Source organism: Lampetra fluviatilis, chromosome 44 (genome assembly GCF_964198595.1).
Source record: "Lampetra fluviatilis chromosome 44, kcLamFluv1.1, whole genome shotgun sequence".
Classification (NCBI taxonomy): Eukaryota; Metazoa; Chordata; class Hyperoartia; order Petromyzontiformes; family Petromyzontidae; genus Lampetra; species Lampetra fluviatilis.
This window is the reverse complement of record NC_136318.1, coordinates 5,884,582-5,905,252: the sequence shown is the minus strand read 5'-3', so window position 1 is coordinate 5,905,252 and position 20,671 is coordinate 5,884,582. Positions and strand designations below refer to the sequence as shown.

Here is a 20,671-nt window from a genome sequence, read left to right as displayed (position 1 = left end):
ACATTAATTGTCTCTTAAGAGGTTCAAACTTAACTGAGGAGTCGGGGGGGGGGGGGGGATTTGGCAGACCACCATTCCGACTGACCCTCAAAATAACTAACATCATAACTCTTCATCGTATTTTTTACATACTAATGACGACCGCTTGTGTTGCGATCGAAACGTCGTAGTTTTTTGTTATTTTCTTTGAACCTATTTACGTGACTTTACCGAAAGACCCAAAGAATATGAATATAAAATAAAGGCCATTGCCTGAAACGTTGCCCATTATGTGTTGAGTTTTATTGGTTAAATGTGCTTGTGCATGCCTACCCATCTGCCAATGCAGCTGCATCACCAAATAATTGGTCTCACATCAAATACAGACATAGATCCACCACAATATTTGCTGCGCAACGCATTACGAGCATGTGTATAATACTGATTTTTTTGCGCAGAACAGAATCCCAAATTTTAGATGGAGTTGTTCTTGGCAATAACATCTCGTAAACCAACCGCATTTGTTTAACAAGCCTGGCTCTGCTGATGAGATTCGGAAGGTTGAAACCGGACCCCGAGTTTCGCTCGCTTAAATAAATGCCATACTCTTAGGTTTTTTCGGTAAAGTCACGTAGGTAAAAAATAAAATTAAAATTAATAAAAGTAATAATATAAATAAAATAATAAATCACGACGTTTCGGAGGCAACACAAGTCTCCGTCATCAGGTGATCGAAATGTATCTTGATACAGTAAATTTAGCTGTGGCGGTCCCAACACGAATTGGATATAACGTGATCAAGATACAGTAAATCTAGCTTTGACGGTCCCACCTGATGACGGAGACTTGTGTTGCCTCCGAAACGTCGTGATTTTTTATTTTATTTCTATTATTTTTATTATTATTTTTATTTTTTACCTACGTGACTTTACCAAAAAAACCTAAGAGTATGAATCCTTGCAGTCACGAAAGCTTCACATCTGGAATAAATAATGCCATTGAATAATATCGGTCTGCAAATCCCAATCGACTGTGACGGAACAAAACAATAGTTTTGTTGATACGTCTAGACAAAGAGCTGGATTTTGCTCAAACAGTCTGTTCTCCTATAACGCTTTTTCACAACACGAATTGGATATGACGTGATCAATGTATGAGAGGACACGTTTTTTCACAACGCGGATGCGAATTGGATATAACGCGATTGAGTGAATGGAACTCCGTCGCACGAATGGACATAAGCGGTTGTGCGGCTGCCAAGGCGGGATGCTGCTGGATGCTTCGAGATGCTATCCTGCAAACGCATCTCACGTGTTATCACGGACTGCACTTTACCCTACGTTATACATTACTTATTACAACGCAATTTATTTTCCAAAACGGGTGTTTTTCAACTACTGTACCGCGCTTTCGGAGAGAACAGATTGTACTTTATACCATTGGAACCTCATTTGCCAGTAAAAAATATGATAATTGTTTTTTAACCCTTTTATCTGGCAACAAAACTGACACCTTTTTAACAAGGAATGATGTTTGCATTGACCAAAATACCTGCAGTCATAATGCAAACAAAAAACATAACTCTGATAATGTATGCACTGTCGTTGAAGTTGATTGGTCCACACCCGAGACAGCTTTCCTTAGAGCCTAGTCTCACATGGGTTGGACCAGATAACGCCAAAAGGCGCACAACGCAAAGACAATGCACCATCAGAGTATGAGAGCTCGGGGTAAGCATTTACACCATTGGAACCTCATTTGCCAGTAAAAAATATGATAATTGTTTTTTTACCCTTCTATCTGGCCACAAAACTGACACCTTTTTTACAAGGAGTCATGTTTGCATAGACCACAATACCTGCAGTCATAATGCAAACAAAAAACACAACTCTGATAATGTATGCACTGTCCTTGAAGTTGATTGGTCCACACCCGGAGACAGCTTTCCTTAGAGCCTAGTCTCACATGGGTTGGACCAGATAACGCCAAAAGGCGCACTTCGGTTTGAGGGCAACGGCGGCTGATGGCCTCTGTGCCCCACCATGGCCCTGCAAGTCCCGATAACAGCGACAAGGAGCAGGAGGGAGCTTCGCTACTTCCCTGTGTCGCTTTGCCAATTTTAATTTTTTACACACACACTGCAAGCGATCGCTTAACGCGTGTTCACACGAGAGCGCGTTTTCACCATCACGCGGTTCCTTCCAAGTAGGGAACAAATTTTCGCATAACGCGGAATGAGGTGCTTACAACGCGGTTTCTGAGTGGTTGATGGTGAACTAATTTCTTGAACTGTATTGCTGAACGGTATGATACAGCACGTGGAATGATACAGTAACACGGCGGCATACTCTCGGCTATTTGTCTCCGACATCTCACTGTGTGCGCGCAGTACATTGCATCTCGGCGAACTTCATCGGCACATTATTTGTGGAGAAAATGTTTTCGCTTAACGCATTTTGTCGCTCACCATGGCACCCTTCAGGAACGCATCTACCGCGTTAAACGGGGACTTGCTGTATTTAAAAAAATAACTGCTGCCGAATTAAATCGGAAAATAAGACACTCTGAAACGTAAGACGCACCCCCCCAAACTTATGCTCGCCGTTCAAAAAAGTTACACAAAGATGGTCACACACAAACACACACAGGTACGTGCAATGTATTACACTGGTCAACAAAAACAAAAATTCTGGCCTGGACTTTTGCAGCTGTTTTAGACTAATTTCAGGGTGCCGATTCCAAATCTGATCTCAGATTTGCTCTATCACATCTCATTTTTATGCTATTGGCATACCCCATTTTCATTGATTTTACCCGAAATTAACTGTCACTTATGATTGCAAGTTGTTGCGAGTCAGTGACTGCTTTAGTGTTAAAATATGGTGCTGTATTTTTAGGATAGTGTGTTTATAATATAATTTTATATAGATATCCACATTTATTTAATATTTTTCTTCTGCAGTTTTTATTGAAAATGCAATATTTGATATCTCAAAAACCTGATGGGATAGACAAAAACTGATGCCAGATTTGGAATCAGCACCCCAACATTACCTTAGAACCGTTGGAATACCTTATGCCAGAAAAATTGTGTTGACCAGTGTTATAAGAGCTGTCCCCCACCCCCCTCTCGACACGTGATGTAAACTAAGGGGGGGGGAGGGTGGGGAAGGGAAACGCGTTTTATCATCCTGTAATAAAAGACTTGACCACGATCTCTGGCTCAGTGTCCTTTATTTGGTCCGTACTGTATTACCCACACGGCTGTCTCTTCTTTGCTCAGTCCCCACAGTGCCGACTCCGATGTCTCTCTCTTCTCCACCAGCAGCCCCTCTGTTGGCCTCTGTCGCTCCTGTAGCCCCCACAGCAGCTCCGCTGCTGTTACTCACTCTCAGCCCCCTTGGCTGTAATCGCTGCTGCTCTTCTCGCTCTTGCTTACTCCGCAGCTCTGACAGCCTCGTGCTGTCTCTCTCTCTTCGTCGCTCCTGCGACTCTCTGCAGCCACACCGCTGCCTCTAACACACAGCCTTCCTGGCTGTACTCTGGGGTTGGCTCCCGCTGGCCGGCGGTGCCCCCCTCCTCCCGTTCGCCCGCGTGGCCTCACTCTTTTCCATTCACAACCCGACTGACTTCTCTTTCCGGTTTACCCACTTAAGGACCCCAACCTTTCACCCACGTCACCTGGCTCCGCCTCCCCGTGACGTCACATCCGGAAGGTCGCTTACGCCCGCATTACAATCCGAAAGATACGATAACGTTTTTTTGTTTGTTAACGGTTCTGTGGCATCCAAACTCGGCAGCGTTGCGTCAGCACGCCGTTGCCCACTGGGAAACTGCATGCGGCGGCAGCAGCGTGGGTGAAATTTAAATTTCGAATCTGTAAAAAATGTTTCGTGCTCCTTTCGTAAACCACCACTTGCACTCAAGAAGTCGTATTGAAAGCGACCAAGTGATTTCCAGCTCAAATAGACATCGTACTTATGTCCTGTTTACAGCTTTGAGCAGGATATGGACATTCTATATTCCTAGGGCAGGGGAAATTCTATCCATAGGACAACTACCGTTGACTTAGACACAAGCTGGTATCTATTTTATCGACCCCGGAGGAGTAATGGGCTGAGTCAACCTCCAACCAGGATTTGCAATCTTTCAATTGCAAGCCGCTCACTCATCCGTTGATCCACCTGGGCCCAGTCATGTCCAGAGCCGGAATTTCGTTTTGAAACTCTAAAACATCTTGTGATACGATTCAATTGTTACGCTAAGTAAATACACATTTGTCGCTGTTATCATTGCTGATATGGGTGCTAATGACGACGACCGCGGTGGTGGTGGCATGACGAGACAACATCCAGCAGTGGAAAAACCACATTTAACAACGATAATGATGAATTCTAGATTTGAAGCTTTCGTGACTGCAAGGATTCATACTCGTAGGCTTTTTCGGTAGTCACATAGGTAACAAAATAAAAATAATAAAAGTAATAATAGAAATAAAAGATGTATTATTTTATTTTATTAAAAAAATAAAATTTATAGAGGTAATAATGGAAATAAAAGATTTATTATTTTATTTTATAAAAAATAAAATTAATAGAGGTAATAATGGAAATAAAAGATGTATTATTTTATTTTATAAAAAATAAAATTAATAGAGGTAATAATGGAAATAAATGATTTATTATTTTATTTCTATCATTATTTCAATTAATTTATTTTTTTATTTTTTACCTACGTGACTTTACCGAAAAATCGGTGCACAAGCGGCGATGGCAAAACTCAAATTTCTGCTCAGCAATGGAAATCTTGCGCCACAAATTCACCCAGATTGTCACGTAAATCAGCCACGCTTACCCAACACACCACAAGCGGGGGTTCACGAAAAGTCCCTCTTTTTAAAGCTTTCGAGACTGCAGGGATTCATCTTCTTGGTTCTTTCGGTAAAGTCACGTAGAAGGGAAATAATAAAATAATAAAACAAACATTAAAAAATGCAATTCTCACGACGTTTCGGCCACGACGCAAGCAGCCGTCCCCAGGTGAAGAACAGGTCTGTCGGACACTGTCTTTTCGACAGACCTGTTCTTCACCTGTCTTTCCGACAGCCCTGTTCTCCACCTGAGGACGGCTGCTTGCGTTGTGGCCGAAACGTCGTGAGAATTGCATTTTATTATGTTTTATTTGTATTATTTTATTATTTCCCTTCTACGTGACTTTACCGAAAGAACCAAGAAGATGAAAAGTCACTCACTCGGCAGAACTCTGCACAGCACCTGCTCCAGGACGGTTTCTCAACTGCAGCCCCACACGTCCAACCGCAGACAATCATTTTTCTTTCGACAATCGCAAATCTTTTCCATTGACATGCGGATTTCTCCAATGTGGCCGTCTGGAACGCTCTTCCTTCCGATATTAGGAAGCCACTGGAGCTATGCACTTTTAAATCATCTAAATTTAAAACTAATTTCTTTACAACTGCCTTTTATGTTTAGTTTGTTGTCCTTCCCCCACACCTCCAATTAACGCGGTTGGCTACGTACGGTGCGAAAGAAGTTCAACACACATACACATACACACCGCATGAACCTGATGATACATGTTTATTATAATAATTCAGTACGATTGATACCGCGAAGACTCAATGCTTCGCAGACATAGCCTGCAGTAGTTTCACAGCGGGAGGGCAATGCACGTTCGTTCGCTATACACTACACTATACACTACTACACACTACTATACACTACACTATACACTACAATACACTACACTATACACTACACTATACACTACAATATACACTACACTATACACTACTACACACTACTATACACTACACTATACACTGCATTATACACTACACTATACACTACTACACACTACTATACACTACACTATACACTACATTATACACTACACTGTACACTACTACACACTACTATACACTACATTATACACTACACTATACACTACTACACACTACTATACACTACACTATACACTACACTATACGCTACTACACACTACTATACACTACACTATACACTACATAATACACTACACTATATAATGCTAAACTATACACTACTACACACTACTATACACTACACTATACACTACATTATACACTACACTATATAATGCTAAACTATACACTACTACACACTACTATACACTACACTATACACTACATTATACACTGCACACTGCTAAACTATACACTATGGCACATTACTACACCAGACACTACTGCACACTACTACACGATACAATGCATTATACACAAAACTATACACTACTATACACTACACTATACACTACATTATACACTACACTATACACTGCTACACTATACACTACTACACACTAGTACACCAGACACTACTACACACTACTACAAGATACACTACTACACTATACACTACTACACACTACTATACACTACACTATACACTACATTATACAATAGACTATACACTACTAGACTACTACACACTACTACACGATACACGACTATACTATACACTGCATTATACACTACACTATACACTACTATACACTACATTATACAATAGACTATACACTACTAGACTACTACACACTACTACACGATACACGACTACACTATACACTGCATTATACACTACTCTATACACTACTACACACTACTATACACTGCATTATACAATAGACTATACACTACTAGACTACTACACTACTCTATACAGACTCTAGAATTCCCAGGCATTCCCAGGCCAGCTGAGCGACATCGTTCTGCCAGTAGTATGTCCTGGGCTGGCTCCTGGGTCTTCGTCCAGTGGCAATGTTGCTACGTGTAATCCCAGTTGAGCAATTTGCAGATAATTTGTTTTGCGGCAAATTTTGACCGTGACGATTGGTAACGGTCAACCGATATCAATTAATCGATTGTTATCGATTCTTGAAGCTCATGAAGCGTCCACGGATTGCTGATTCACGATTCATACGTGCTTAAAGGGTTCATGGCCGTTGGTCAAGGGCAATGACGGAATGGCAGTCAAAAAAGGGGGGGCATGTTCGAGGTTTACATCTGTCACAGAGATGGAGCGATAAAATCAGTTTACGTGCAGATGCTAACTGGATTGACTGATGATGATTAATCACATTATCTTCACATGAAATTACAGTTTTATTTAAATTTGTATTATTTTATTACTTCCATTTTACGTGACTTTACCGAAAGAACCAAGAATACATGAAGTGGGTTCATGTGAAGTCAGTCATTGGCAGAGGTCGCAACCGGGTACCCGATACCCGTACCCTACCCAATACCCGGCTACCCGTACCCGGCGACCCTGGTGCGGCCGGGTACGGGTAGGCCGTGAGTCACTGGTGAGTAACCGTTTGTCACTCATTTCCCAACGTCTAGTCTCTTCTCATAATTCAAGTTCCTAGAATCAACCCACATGCGCCTGCAACATGGCTTCATCCCAGAGCTCGCAATCAGGTACAGGTACGGGTACCCGTTTGCGACCCTGGTGCGGCCGGGTAAGGGTACTGGTAAGGAATCAAAACCCGTTTGTGACCTCTGGTCATTGGTGACTGGGGCTAAATCCATCAAATCACTCGACTGGAACATTCGGTTTAATAGCGGTTGTGTGGCAGAAACCCAGAGAAGAACCCAGAATCTCAGCCGTGCTGAATTTAGCGACTCTCCGGCATCGCCAATTTGAAAGCTGTGGCCCAACACAGGGTGCCTTAGTTTGGCTTAGTGAGTCAAAGGTCATCATCAGCCACTGCTGGATGAAGGCATCCGCAAGCGGTCGGCCATTCCTTGTGATCCTGCAAAGTAACGATCCGATAGCACCGGCAAGAGCTGATCCATCTCCTCGGTCGCCACCCTCTCAGGCGCAATCCACCCCTTGGCTGCCAACACGTCATTATTCTTGCCATGACGTGTCATGCCCAAGCCCCCTTAGCTTTCTTAACAGTTTAAATTATGTATTTCACCTGCGTACAGTATGTCCTCTAATTCAAGTGTTACTCGTTCCGTCTCTCAATGTAATTCCAAGCATGCATCCCAAAGTCATTATCATCATCATCAGTAGTTATGATGAATCAACACGTGGATTAAAGGTTTCCCAACGCCGCCACCATCTCTCACAATCACCACCGTGATGTAACAATCCACCCAGCACCCTGCACAAGCTCATTGTCCCCATCTATAAACTAAAAACTAAACTAATGTTTTTTACCAGGTAAGGCCCATTGAGCTATGTAGCTCTTCTTCTTGGTTCTTTCGGTAAAGTCACGTAGAAGGGAAATAATAAAATAATAAAATAAAACATAATAAAATAATATTTTTACGTTTTATATTCATTTTTATTACTTTATTATTTCCCTTCTACGTGACTTTACCGAAAGAACCAAGAAGATGAATCCCTGCAGTTACGAAAGCTTTAAATCTAAATCTATGTAGCTCTTTTTCAGAAGCTACCTGGCTATCACAAATGATAGCTCAACGAAGTGGCTCATCATCGCGTGGAAATCTACAGCAGCCAAATACTCTGAATCGCGTGATGTTGATCCTAAAAGTGGAGGGGAAAAAACCGGAGGACCCGGAGAAACATCCACACTACCACGGGGAGAGAGACACGCAAACTCCAAATATACAGTAGCAGCAGCAGGCGTCAGGGTCGGGATCGAACCCATGACCTTCTGTAGACCAGGCGAGGTAGTTAACATCTCCTAGCCACCGTGATGATGATGAGAGAGATACACGCAAACTCCAAATATCATCACGTGGAAATCTACAGCAGCCCAAATTCTAAACGCACGTTCATTAATGTGGAGGGGAAACCCTGGAGGACCCGGAGAAAAATCCACGGTGAGAAAATACAAACTCCAAAGATGCAGTTGTCGGGGTCGGAATCGAACCCACGACCTCCTGCGTACCAGGCGAGGGAGTTAAAACTCGACAGTCGGTGTCCCAAAATACACGAAAGTATTTAAAACAGTCAAGAAATGTGACGGTGATTTGAAGCTTTCGTGACTGCATGAATCCATACTCAAGACTGTTTTACAACAGTCTGCCTCAGCAGCAGACCATGCTTAATCACCTGATAATGGACGCTTGTGTTGCACCCGAAACGTCGTGATGTTTTATTTTATACCTACGTGACTTTACCGAAAGAATCAAAGCGTATAAATGTAACGGTGTATCGTACTGAACCCTTATAAAGCCCCGACGACCTTTGACTCAGACAAGATCGCAGTGCCACTGCAAATAAGGAAGTTGTGTCACTGCCAAAAAGGGAATCTTCGTGTGTGTTAGGGCAAGTACGAGTGTGAGTGTGTATTGTGTGTGTGTGTTACAAGTGTGTGTGTGTTACAAGTGTGTGTGTTAGGGCAAGTACGAGTGTGGGTGTGTATTGTGTGTGTGTGTGTTACAAGTGTGTGTGTTACAAGTGTGTGTGTGTGTGTTACAAGTGTGTGTGTTAGGGCAAGTACGAGTGTGTATTGTGTGTGTGTGTGTTACAAGTGTGTGTGTGTGTGTGTTACAAGTGTGGGTGTGTTGTGTGTGTGTGTTACAAGTGTGTGTGTGTGTGTGTATTGTGTGTGTGTGTGTTACAAGTGTGTGTGTTAGGGCAAGTACGAGTGTGTATTGTGTGTGTGTGTGTTACAAGTGTGTGTGTGTGTGTTACAAGTGTGTGTGTTAGGGCAAGTACGAGTGTGTATTGTGTGTGTGTGTGTTACAAGTGTGTGTGTGTGTGTTACAAGTGTGTGTGTTAGGGCAAGTACGAGTGTGTATTGTGTGTGTGTGTGTTACAAGTGTGTGTGTGTGTGTGTGTTACAAGTGTGTGTGTGTGTTACAAGTGTGTGTGTGTGTTACAAGTGTGTGTGTTAGGGCAAGTACGAGTGTGTATTGTGTGTGTGTGTGTTACAAGTGTGTGTGTGTGTGTGTTACAAGTGTGGGTGTGTTGTGTGTGTGTGTGTTACAAGTGTGTGTGTTAGGGCAAGTACGAGTGTGTATTGTGTGTGTGTGTTACAAGTGTGTGTGTGTGTGTTACAAGTGTGTGTGTGTTGCAAGTGTGGGTGTGTTGTGTGTGTGTGTGTTACAAGTGTGGGTGTGTTGTGTGTGTGTGTTACAAGTGTGTGTGTGTTAGGGCAGGTACAAGTGTGGGTGTGTATTGTGTGTGTGTGTGTTACAAGTGTGTGTGTGTTGTGTGTGTGTTACAAGTGTGTGTGTTAGGGCAAGTACGAGTGTGTATTGTGTGTGTGTGTGTTAGGGCAAGTACGAGTGTGGGTGTGTATTGTGTGTGTGTGTGTGTTACAAGTGTGTGCGTGTGTGCATGTGTATCGAGAGTTCAATTTGAATGTGCAATTGTATCGATGGAAGGTGTGTTGTTGTCTTGGTGTGGTCTAGGACTGATCATTGTTTTTTTACCCTTTTATCTGGCAACAAAACTGACACCTTTTTTACAAGGAGTAATGTTTGCATTGACCTGCAGTCGTAATGCAAAAAAACATAACTCTGATAATGAATGCACTCTCCTTGAAATTGATTGGTCCACACCCGAGACAGCTTTCTTAGAGCCTAGTCTCACATGGTGTTGGGCCAGATGACGCCAAAAGGCGCACGTTTCCAATGGTGGTTCCAATGGTGGTCTCGGACTGTTGTTGTTTTGCTGCCTTAGCCCAAGCTTGCATTTCGTGGTGAAACATCGGCAGGATGTCATCACATTTACCCCGCCTATTACAGGAACGAAACAAGAGGATTTCTCCACAAATATGGCTGTCGCCTGACGAAGCTGGTTGTAATTACTGGCGAAACTTCGTACTAAGATTGTAAATGCTGTGGCTTTTCTCTCCAACACACCGGTTAGTGCTGTACTAGTGCAGTGACTAACTTGGAGACGCTAAGAGTTGGAGGCACTTGTTTTATTTAACGAGCATCCTCAGCACAATACACACCCTACGCTGGTACACACTCTTCTGTCGCTCGCTTGTACACAACTCTACGTGGGTTGATCGCCTACACACACCGCGAGCCGTCTAACTCCGACGGCGCTGAACCGAGACCGCCAACTACCGTCCAGCAGCGCAATGCCGAGTGAAGACGACAACGACGAGACGACAGCCACGATGGCGACGATCTTCAACGGCACGACGGAAGGGGGGATCCCACTCCATACGACAGCCCCGAGCTCCCGCTCAGGAATCCCTTTTATTCTCCCAGCGTGGCCTCGCTCCGCCCCGGACACGCCCCCAGTCTAGAACCTACCGGCGTGTCCCCGGGGCTTCCCCCACGTGCCCTTTCTGTAACCTTTCCCCCAGATATCCCCTCTGGTGTATCACGTGGCCTGCTGACGTCAGCGCTGCTGTAAGCCGCCAGCAGCCAGTGCTATGCTGCTACATTACTTATATTGGTAGGCACCACCTGGTTCCACAAACCCACAGGGGATTATTGTGTCCGTCCGTCGTGCATCCAAAAACGGGAGGGGTGGGGCTGGGTGGAGAGGGGAGGGGCTGGGTGGGGAGGGTGGGGAGGGGCTGGGTGAGGAGGGTGGGGCTGGGTGGGGGGTGGGAGGGGTGGGGCTGGGTGGGGAGGGGCTGGTCACCCCGTGGTGCCCTTATAAAACTCAACGTTTAACCTACTCACGCCGGCTTGTGCCCGCCCTCACAGTCGGCCATATTTGCGGAATACACCACGCCGCCGTTGACCCTGGCCATTGACCGAGCAATCCAACGTTCCTACCAGCTCCCTCCGCAGGAATGTCTTTCTATGCCACTGCACTAGTAACGAATCGGCACGTTCTGTTTACGTGACAAACCTTACTAATTGTCTGTGTCGGGTGGTGGGCGGGTTTAACAACACATTTATATATTTATGCCATCTAACCCAAAAAAACCTGTATTCTAGAGGAATTGTTGTACTCGTATACTTTTGTTCGTGACTTGCGAAGTTTTTTTCTCTCCAGTATTTTGCGCTCCTATCGTTTGCTTGTTTGTTGTAACTTGCGGATTCCTCCAGTTATAAATAAAGACTCTGATTCTCAGTTATTGTGATGTATTTTCCTCCTTGTCTGTGTGTGTTGTGTTTGAGTGCCTTGATGTTTGTTGGACGAGTGTGTGCGTGTGTTTCTTGGACGAGTGTGTGTGTGTGTTTTTAAGAGGGAAGCGATCGTGTAGCGGTTGGTGCCAACATCACTCACGATTATCTCAACCGGTCCTGTGCCTCCCCTAGGTCGACTCAGCCTCAAATCAGTACTTGGTGCGGTGTGTAAACATCGCCACTGGGGAGACAAAGGCGGCTGGGCGTGGTGCTGGCCACCCACCACCTCGTGTGCCGTTCCGGCCTTCATAGGTACTCGCTAACAGCACTTGCCCCAACAGTCTGTTAAGGCTATACGGGGGATATTTGTCTTTGTTGTGTTTAAGAGTATACACGTGTTCTTTTACACGCTCTGTTGTTATTATCGTATCCTCAAATCTTGTGACTCAATTTTCACCCACTTCCCAATGTGGTATCGACTGCAAACTTGGTAAACGTATGTCATACTGATGACAATACTAAATTCTATCATAAAAAAAAAACATTTTAAAACATTATTTTACACGCTTTTTTATTAACTCTATCTGTTGTATCCTCAAATCTTCTAACTCAATTGTAACCCACTTCCCAATGTGGTATCGACTGCAAACTTGGTATACTTATGTCATACTGATGACAATACTATATTATATCATACAAAATAAAAACAATATTTTCAAACCATCTTTTTTTTATGTTATGTTTTGGCTTGGGTGTAATTGTCCACGCTCAACTAACGTTGCCTGTAAATCACTACGGAGCCCGTTACGTTATGGCAAGCTTTGCGGCCACTTCCTGGAGTCGTGGAGTTTTGCCATTACGAGTACGGTACATTTCATGAAAGCGTGTTAAAAAAAAAGTAGTTTTTAATATTACTGTACTTATTTCGAGACATTGTGTGTTTGACTATCTGATATTTCTTGACAGAGTGCGACAGTGTGTGTGTGGTGTAGACATGTGTTGTTTTTGTAATAGTTGGTGGGTGTGTTGTGTGTGTGCGAAAGTGTTTCTTGAACGTATATTGACACGCGTATCTCGAGACAATGTGTGTTGTGTTAATACGTTAATTGAAAGCGTGAGTGTGCATGTAGTCGCAACAGTGGCGATATGTTAACTACCTCGCCTGGTGTACAGGAGGTCGTGGGTTCGATCCCGACCCTGACGCCTGCTGCTGTATATTTGGAGTTTGCGTGTCTCTCTCTCATCATCATCACCACGGTGGCTAGGAGATGTTAACCACCTCGCCTGGTGTACAGGAGGTCGTGGGTTCGATCCCGACCCTGACGCCTGCTGCTGTATATTTTGAGTTTGTGTGTCTCTCATCATCATCACGGTGGCTAGGAGATGTTAACTACCTCGCCTGGTCTACAGGAGGTCGTGGGTTCGATCCCGACCCTGACGCCTGCTGCTGTATATTTGGAGTTTGTGTCTCTCTCATCATCATCACGGTGGCTAGGAGATGTTAACTACCTCGCCTGGTTTGAGTGTCCTCTCCGTAGCCACGCGGATTTTTCCCCTCCACATTTATAATGAACATGCGTTCAGAGTTTTTGGCTGCTGGCAATTTCCAAATGAGAATCCACTTGGTTGCGCTATAATTTGTGGCCAGGTCGCTTCTGAAAAAGATCTATATAGCTCAGTGGGCCGAACCTGGTAAAATAAATAAAAAGTTCAGTTTGTTGAGATAGTGTGTGTTGCATTTCTCTAGAGCATGTAAGTTTGTTTTATATATAGAGAGCTGTTTTCAAGTGAGTGTGTGCTTTCCACGTGTTTCTTGAGTGTGTGTGTTGAAGAGTGTGTGGCACATGAGTCGTGTTTCTTTAGTCTGTGTTTTTATGGTGTGCGTGTTTTAGTGTGTGTGTTTTTTATGGTGTGTGTGTGTTTTTATGGTGTGTGTTTTTACGGTGTGTGTGTGTTTTTATGGTGTGTATTTAGTGTGTGTGTTTAGTGTGTGTGTGTTTATGGTGTGTGTGTTTTTAGTATGTGTGCGTTTTTATGGTGTGTGTGTGTTTTTATGGTGTGTGTGTTTTTAGTGTGTGTGTTTTTACGGTGTGTGTGTGTTTATGGTGTGTGTGTGTTTTTACGGTGTGTGTGTTTTTACGGTGTGTGTGTGTTTTTATGGTGTGTATTTAGTGTGTGTGTTTAGTGTGTGTGTGTTTATGGTGTGTGTGTGTTTTTAGTATGTGTGCGTTTTTATGGTGTGTGTGTGTTTTTACGGTGTGTGTGTGTTTTTATGGTGTGTGTGTGTTTATGGTGTGTGTGTGTTTATGGTGTGTGTGTGTTTTTATAGTGTGTGTGTTTATGGTGTGTGTGTGTTTTTATGGTGTGTGTGTTTATGGTGTGTGTGTGTTTTTATGGTGTGTGTGTTTATGGTGTGTGTGTGTTTTTATAGTGTGTGTGTTTATGGTGTGTGTGTTTTTTTATGGTGTGTGTGTGTTTTTATGGTGTGTGTGTGTTTTTTTATAGTGTGTGTGTTTATGGTGTGTGTGTGTGTTTTTATGGTGTGTGTGTTTATGGTGTGTGTGTGTGTTTTTATAGTGTGTGTGTTTATGGTGTGTGTGTGTTTATGGTGTGTGTGTGTGTTTTTAGTGTCTGTGTTTGTGGTGTGTGTGTGTTTTAGTGTGTGTGTGTGGGGAGCGGTGGTGCAGCGGCTAGCGCTACACTGCGCTACTTAACCCGGCGACCCGAGTTCGACTCCCGCTCACGGCCAACACCAGTGACGACTATCTAAACCGGTCCTGGGCCTCCCCTAGGTCGACTCAGCCTCGAATGAGTACCCGGTGCGGTGTGTAAACATCACCACTTGGGAGACGCATGGGGCTGGCCACCCACCCCCCTCTCGTGTGCCGTGCCGGCCTTCATAGGTGCTCGCTAACAGCACTTGCCCCAACAGTCTGTTAAGGCTACACGGGGGATCTTTGTCTTTGTTTTACCAATGTATAAACAAACGGTAACCGTGACAATTACAGAATCTGTGTGTGTCAGTGTTTGGTACGTTTAATAAGCGTGGCGTTTCAATAACACTCGTGTATGTAATGTGATGTATGACTAAATTAATCATGTGTGAGCGTCTTATTACCACTGTGGGTGGTCTCAGGTGAGTGTGTCAGGGTGAGTGTGTCAAGGTGAGTGTGTCAGGGTGAGTGTGGTGAGTGTGTCAGGATGAGTGTGTCAGGATGAGTGTGTCAGGGTGAGTGTGGTGAGTGTGTCAAGGTGAGTGTGTCAGGGTGTGTGTGTCAGGGTGTGTGTGTCAGGGTGAGTGTGTCAGGGTGAGTGTGTCAGGGTGAGTGTGGTGTGTGTGTCAGGGTGAGTGTGTCAGGGTGAGTGTGTCAGGTGAGTGTGTCAGGGTGAGTGTGTCAGGGTGAGTGTGTCAGGGTGAGTGTGTCAGGGTGAGTGTGTAAGGGTGAGTGTGTCAGGTGAGTGTGGTGAGTGTGTCCAGGTGAGTGTGTCAAGGTGAGTGTGTCAGGTGAGTGTGTCAAGGTGAGTGTGTCAAGGTGAGTGTAGTGAGTGTGTCAGGGTGAGTGTGTCAGGGTGAGTGTGGTGAGTGTGTCAGGGTGAGTGTGTCAGGGTGAGTGTTTCAGGGTGAGTGTGGTGAGTGTGTCAAGGTGAGTGTGTCAGGGTGAGTGTGTCAAGGTGAGTGTGTCAGGTGAATGTGTCAGGATGAAGATGGTTTAGTTAAATTTTACGTTTTTCGGTGATGTGTTTGCTTTTCATGGACTCTGCACTCCTATCGTGGTTTTACTTTTTTGGTATTGTTTATTGTGACGTTCTTACCCGGCCCCGACCGGACATCTATGGTGAAAAGAGCTTCATAGCTTATCGGATTCCTCCTGCAGTACGAATACATTTTGTGATTCTGAGCGTCGGGTGAGTGGTGAGGAGGTTCATCGTGAATGTCACGGCCACCCCGAGGAGTTAAGTGCCCAGCATTGTGTCATAACCAAATACAGATACACTATGAGACATCTCCTTTACCAGTGGCAAAATATAGTGATGGGTTTTTACCCTTTCAACTGGTACAAAAACTGACACCTTTATACAAGGCATCATGTTTGCAATAACCACAACACAAGCAGTCAAAATGCAAACAAAAATAAACAACTCTGATAATGATATGCACTGTCCTTGAAGTTGATTGGTCCACACCAGAGACAGCTTTTCTTAGAGCCTAGTCTCCATTGATGTTGGACCAGATGACACCAAAAGGCGTACAACTCAAAGACAGCGCACTATCAGAGTATTGAGAGCTCAGGGTAAGTATTTACACCAGGGGTCCTCAAACTTTTTAAACAGGGGGCCAGTGCCCACCACCGCAGCCCAATGAGTGCTCACCAGCGCAGCCCAATTAGTGTTCACCAGCGCAGCCCAATTAGTGACCATGGGCCGGATAAATGTCCTCGGCGGGCCGCATGTGGCCCGCGGGCCGTAGTTTGAGGACCCCTGATTTACACTATGAGACCTCCTTTACCAGTGGCAAAATATAGTAACAGGTTTTTACCCTTTCAACTGGTACAAAAACTGACACCTTTATACAAGGCATCATGTTTGCAATAACCACAACACAAGCAGTCAAAATGCAAACAAAAATAAACTCAGATAATGATAATGATATGCACTGTCCTTGAAGTTGATTGGTCCACACCCGAGACAGCTTTTCTTAGAGCCTAGTCTCCATTGGTGTTGGACCAGATGACGCCCAAAGGCGTACAACTTAACCTATCACCAAATACAGGTAGTCCCCGAGTTACAATGGGGTCCGACTTGCGATATTTCGATCTTACGATGGCGATAAGACAAAATTGTTAAATATTTAAAATTTCGTACGTACGATACAGAATGTAAAAAGTTTATTTATTTATTTTTATAGCAGGTAGGATTGTTTCCTGAAAAAACTTTCTATTAAATTGCAGTTCATATAGGTAGGCTAAGAATTGCCCTTGGCTTTTTTTGCTTTACATTTTACTGCGCAATACAGTATTGCAATTAATAAATACACACACTATATAGTTTATACAGTACGGTACTGTAAATTGCTCTGTTTCGCTAAATTATCACCATTCTTTAAGACTCCTGGGCAGGCTAGGCCATCTTCAACTTACGCTATTTCCGACTGACGATGGGGCCGTCGTAACGCATCTCCATCGTAAATAGAGGACTGCCTGGAGTCAGTTTCAGCCATCAAGTCACATCACGTGCCATTAAGAAGGGTCCATTGCCCGAAACATCGCCGATTTTACATGGTTCCTTTAAAGACCACACACACAAATTGCTGCTGTTGATCAGTGTGTCGAGCTTGAAGTTACACAGACAGTAACAACAACACGATTTTAACTCGCCCTCAACTTAGGAATGTGGAATTTCCGCCACTTGCACGGGGTTGTTGAAGGATGACCACGTTATGCCACTTAAATACTCGTGTGACGAGGAAATAACTTTGACTACTGACCTTTAACCTGTTAGCTGTGAACGCATTCACTACTGTCCTGTTAAACAAGACATACATCTTAACAATTACACACTCCGTCTACCTGGGTACGGGTAAGGAATCAAAACCCGTTTGCGACCTCTGCTTCATAGGTGCTGCTCGCTAACAGCACTTGCCCCAACAGTCTGTAAAGGCTACACGGGGGAACTTTGTTTTGTTAGGTGGGGAGCGGTGGTGCTGCGGTTAGCGCGCTGCGATACGAACCCGGCGGACACTTTTGAGTTCGATTACGACCACCAACACCAAGCGACGATTCTCTGAACCGGTTTCCTGTGGCTCCCCCCTAGGTCGACTCAGCCTCAAATGTGTACCTGAGGTGCGGTGTGTGAGTAAACATCGCCGCTCGGGGAGACAAAGGCGGCCGGGCGTGGTACCGACCACCCCTCGTGTGCGAACCGTGCCGACCTTCATAGGTGTTAGTCGCTAACAGCACTTGCCCCAACAGTCTGTAAAGGCTACACGGGGGAACTTTGTTTTGTTAAGTGGGGAGCGGTGGTGCAGCGGTTAGCGCGCTGCGATACGAACCCGGACACTCTTGAGTTCGATTCCCGTTCACGGCCACCAACACCAAGCGACGATTCTCTGAACACCCCCTGTGGCTCCCCCCTAGGTCGACTCAGCCTCAAATGAGTACCTGGGGTGCGGTGTGTAGTAAACATCGTCGCTAGGGGAGACAAAGGCGGCCGGTCGTGGTGTCGACCTTCAAATGTGCTCACAGCACTTGCCCCGACAGTCTGTGACTTTGTGCAGCCTTCAACAGGAGCTCGCTAACAACAACAACAACAGCTATAACCTCGTCTGTACAACAGTGTGCATGGACAACGTCTAAATAAGTTGTAGCGATGGAGGAGGAGGAACGCGCCGATTAAAAGTGCGGCGCGTACGAATGCTTAAATAGACGCATCGTGACGAGTGTTTGTGTTGTGTGTGTTGAGTGTGTTGTAGTTTGTGTTGTGTGTGTTGTGTGTGTAGTTTGTGTGTTGTGTGTGTTGTGTGTGTAGTTTGTGTTGTGTGTGTTGTATGTGTGTGTGTGTTGAGTGTGTTGTAGTTTGTGTTGTGTGTGTTGTGTGTGTAGTTTGTGTTGTGTTTGTTGTGTTGTTTGTGTAGTTTGTGTTGTGTGTGTAGTTTGTGTTGTGAGTGTTGTGTGTGTATGTGTAGTTTGTGTTGTGTGTGTTGTGTGTGTGTTGTGTGTGTTGTGTTGTGTGTGTTGTGTGTGTAGTTTGTGTTGTGTGTGTTGTATGTGTGTGTGTGTTGAGTGTGTTGTAGTTTGTGTTGTGTGTGTTGTGTGTGTAGTTTGTGTTGTGTTTGTTGTGTTGTTTGTGTAGTTTGTGTTGTGTGTGTAGTTTGTGTTGTGAGTGTTGTGTGTGTGTGTGTAGTTTGTGTTGTGTGTGTGTAGTTTGTGTTGTGTGTGTAGTTTGTGTTGTGAGTGTTGTGTGTGTGTGTGTAGTTTGTGTTGTGTGTGTGTAGTTTGTGTTGTGTGTGTTGTGTGTGTGTTGTGTGTGTGTGTGTAGTTTGTGTTGTGTGTGTGTAGTTTGTGTTGTGTGTTGTGTGTGTGTTGTGTGTTGTGTGTGTAGTTTGTGTTGTGTGTGTTGTGTGTGTTGTGTGTGAGTAGTTTGTGTTGTGTGTTGCGTTGTGTGTTGTGTGTAGTTTGTGTTGTGTGTGTTGTGTGTGTTGTGTGTGTAGTTTGTGTTGTGTGTGTTGTGTGTGTTGTGTGTGTAGTTTGTGTTGTGTGTGTTGTGTAGTTTGTGTGTGTTGTGTGTGTTGTGTTGTGTGTGTGTAGTTTGTGTTGTGTGTGTTGCTTGTGGTGGAGACTTCTTGAGTGTGTGTGGGTAGCCAGAGAGGACAGACACAGAGAGACGGAGGAGATGGAGCGATGGATTAAATCGGACGAGTGTGGTGGTGGTAGTGGGGTTTGGTGGTGGTGGTGTTGGGGGGGTTTGGTGGTGGTGTTGTGGTGGTGGTGGTATTGGGGGGGTTTGGTGGTGGTGGTGTTGTGGTGGTGTTGTGGTGGTGGGAGGGGTTTGGTGGTGGTGGTGTTGTGGTGGTGGTGTTGTGGTGGTGGTGGTGTTGGGGGGGTTTGGTGGTGGTGTTGTGGTGGTGGTGTTGTGGTGGTGGTGTGGTGGTGGTGGGAGGGGTTTGGTGGTGTTGTGGTGGTGGTGTTGTGCTGGTGGTGTTGTGCTGGTGGTGTTGTGGTGGTGTTGTTGTGCTGGTGGTGTTGTGGTGGTGGTGTTGTGGTGATGGCGGGGTACGAGAGAGGCCTTCATCCAGCAGCGGATTGACCATGGTTTGATGACGACGATAATTATTAAAAAACAACAACAACAATGTCGACACACGTTATGAATCTTGTGTTTCCCACCTTTCATTTGAGCCTCGTGTTGAGCGAGAAGTTCCTTGCCGGAGTCTCTCATCTTGTAGCGTTGCTGGTTCATGACGACCAAGATGCACGAATTGTACAACTTTTAAAAGCTTTACAAACTCGCTTGGAGCCGAGTTGTTGTTGTTGCTGCTGCTGTTGTTGTTTGTTGCTGTTGTTGTTGTTGTTTGTTGCTGTTGTTAAAACTTAGCCGACCGCTTTCTTTTTCACACCCCCTTTCGCGGGATCGCGACTTAGAAAAAGTAGAATTGCAGCTTTAAAACAAATAAAATAAATAAAAAATGTGTTTCACGTCACCTCACTCACTCACCACCCCCCCCTTAAAAGGGAGGTCACAAACCACCAACGCAGGCGTTGCGCAATCCCCTCGGCCGAATCGATTAAACAAACTCAAAGGAGGAGGCGGGAGGAGGTTAAACAGCAGAGTTGTTGACCTTTTGCTGGCAATGGTTGTCGTTACAATGCGACGCTTCGTAACGCGGTTCAGCAGCCGCCGCCTTAGCAAGCGGCAAAGGGGCCGTCCATAAATGACGTCACGCGATTATGGGCGATTTTTGACCCCTCCCCCCTCATCGTCACGTGACGTCACAAAAAGTTCGACCCCCCCCTCGAATATGACGTCACAAAAAATAAAACATGCTTCAAATCGCTTTAAGCTATTGTCATTGTAGTGCGTGTTTAATGTGGCGCTGCACTCTGATGTTGTAGGAGAAAACATTTATTTAAAAGTCAATTTAACTAAGTAGAACGTGTTGTCTAT

The 20,671-nt window shown here is 44.7% G+C and overlaps 1 protein-coding gene across 1 annotated transcript in view; it reads right to left on the bottom strand.

The window, feature by feature from the left end:
* LOC144947334 (SLIT-ROBO Rho GTPase-activating protein 1-like) overlaps positions 1-20,425 on the bottom strand; it is a 55,330-nt gene extending 34,905 nt beyond the window's left edge. Inside the window, exon 1 of the mRNA XM_078876598.1 lies at positions 19,894-20,425. Coding sequence (XP_078732724.1) covers positions 19,894-19,966 — 73 coding nt within the window. The 5' untranslated portion in view covers positions 19,967-20,425. The remainder of the gene's footprint in view (positions 1-19,893) is intronic.
* Between the last annotated feature and the right edge of the window lie 246 nt (positions 20,426-20,671).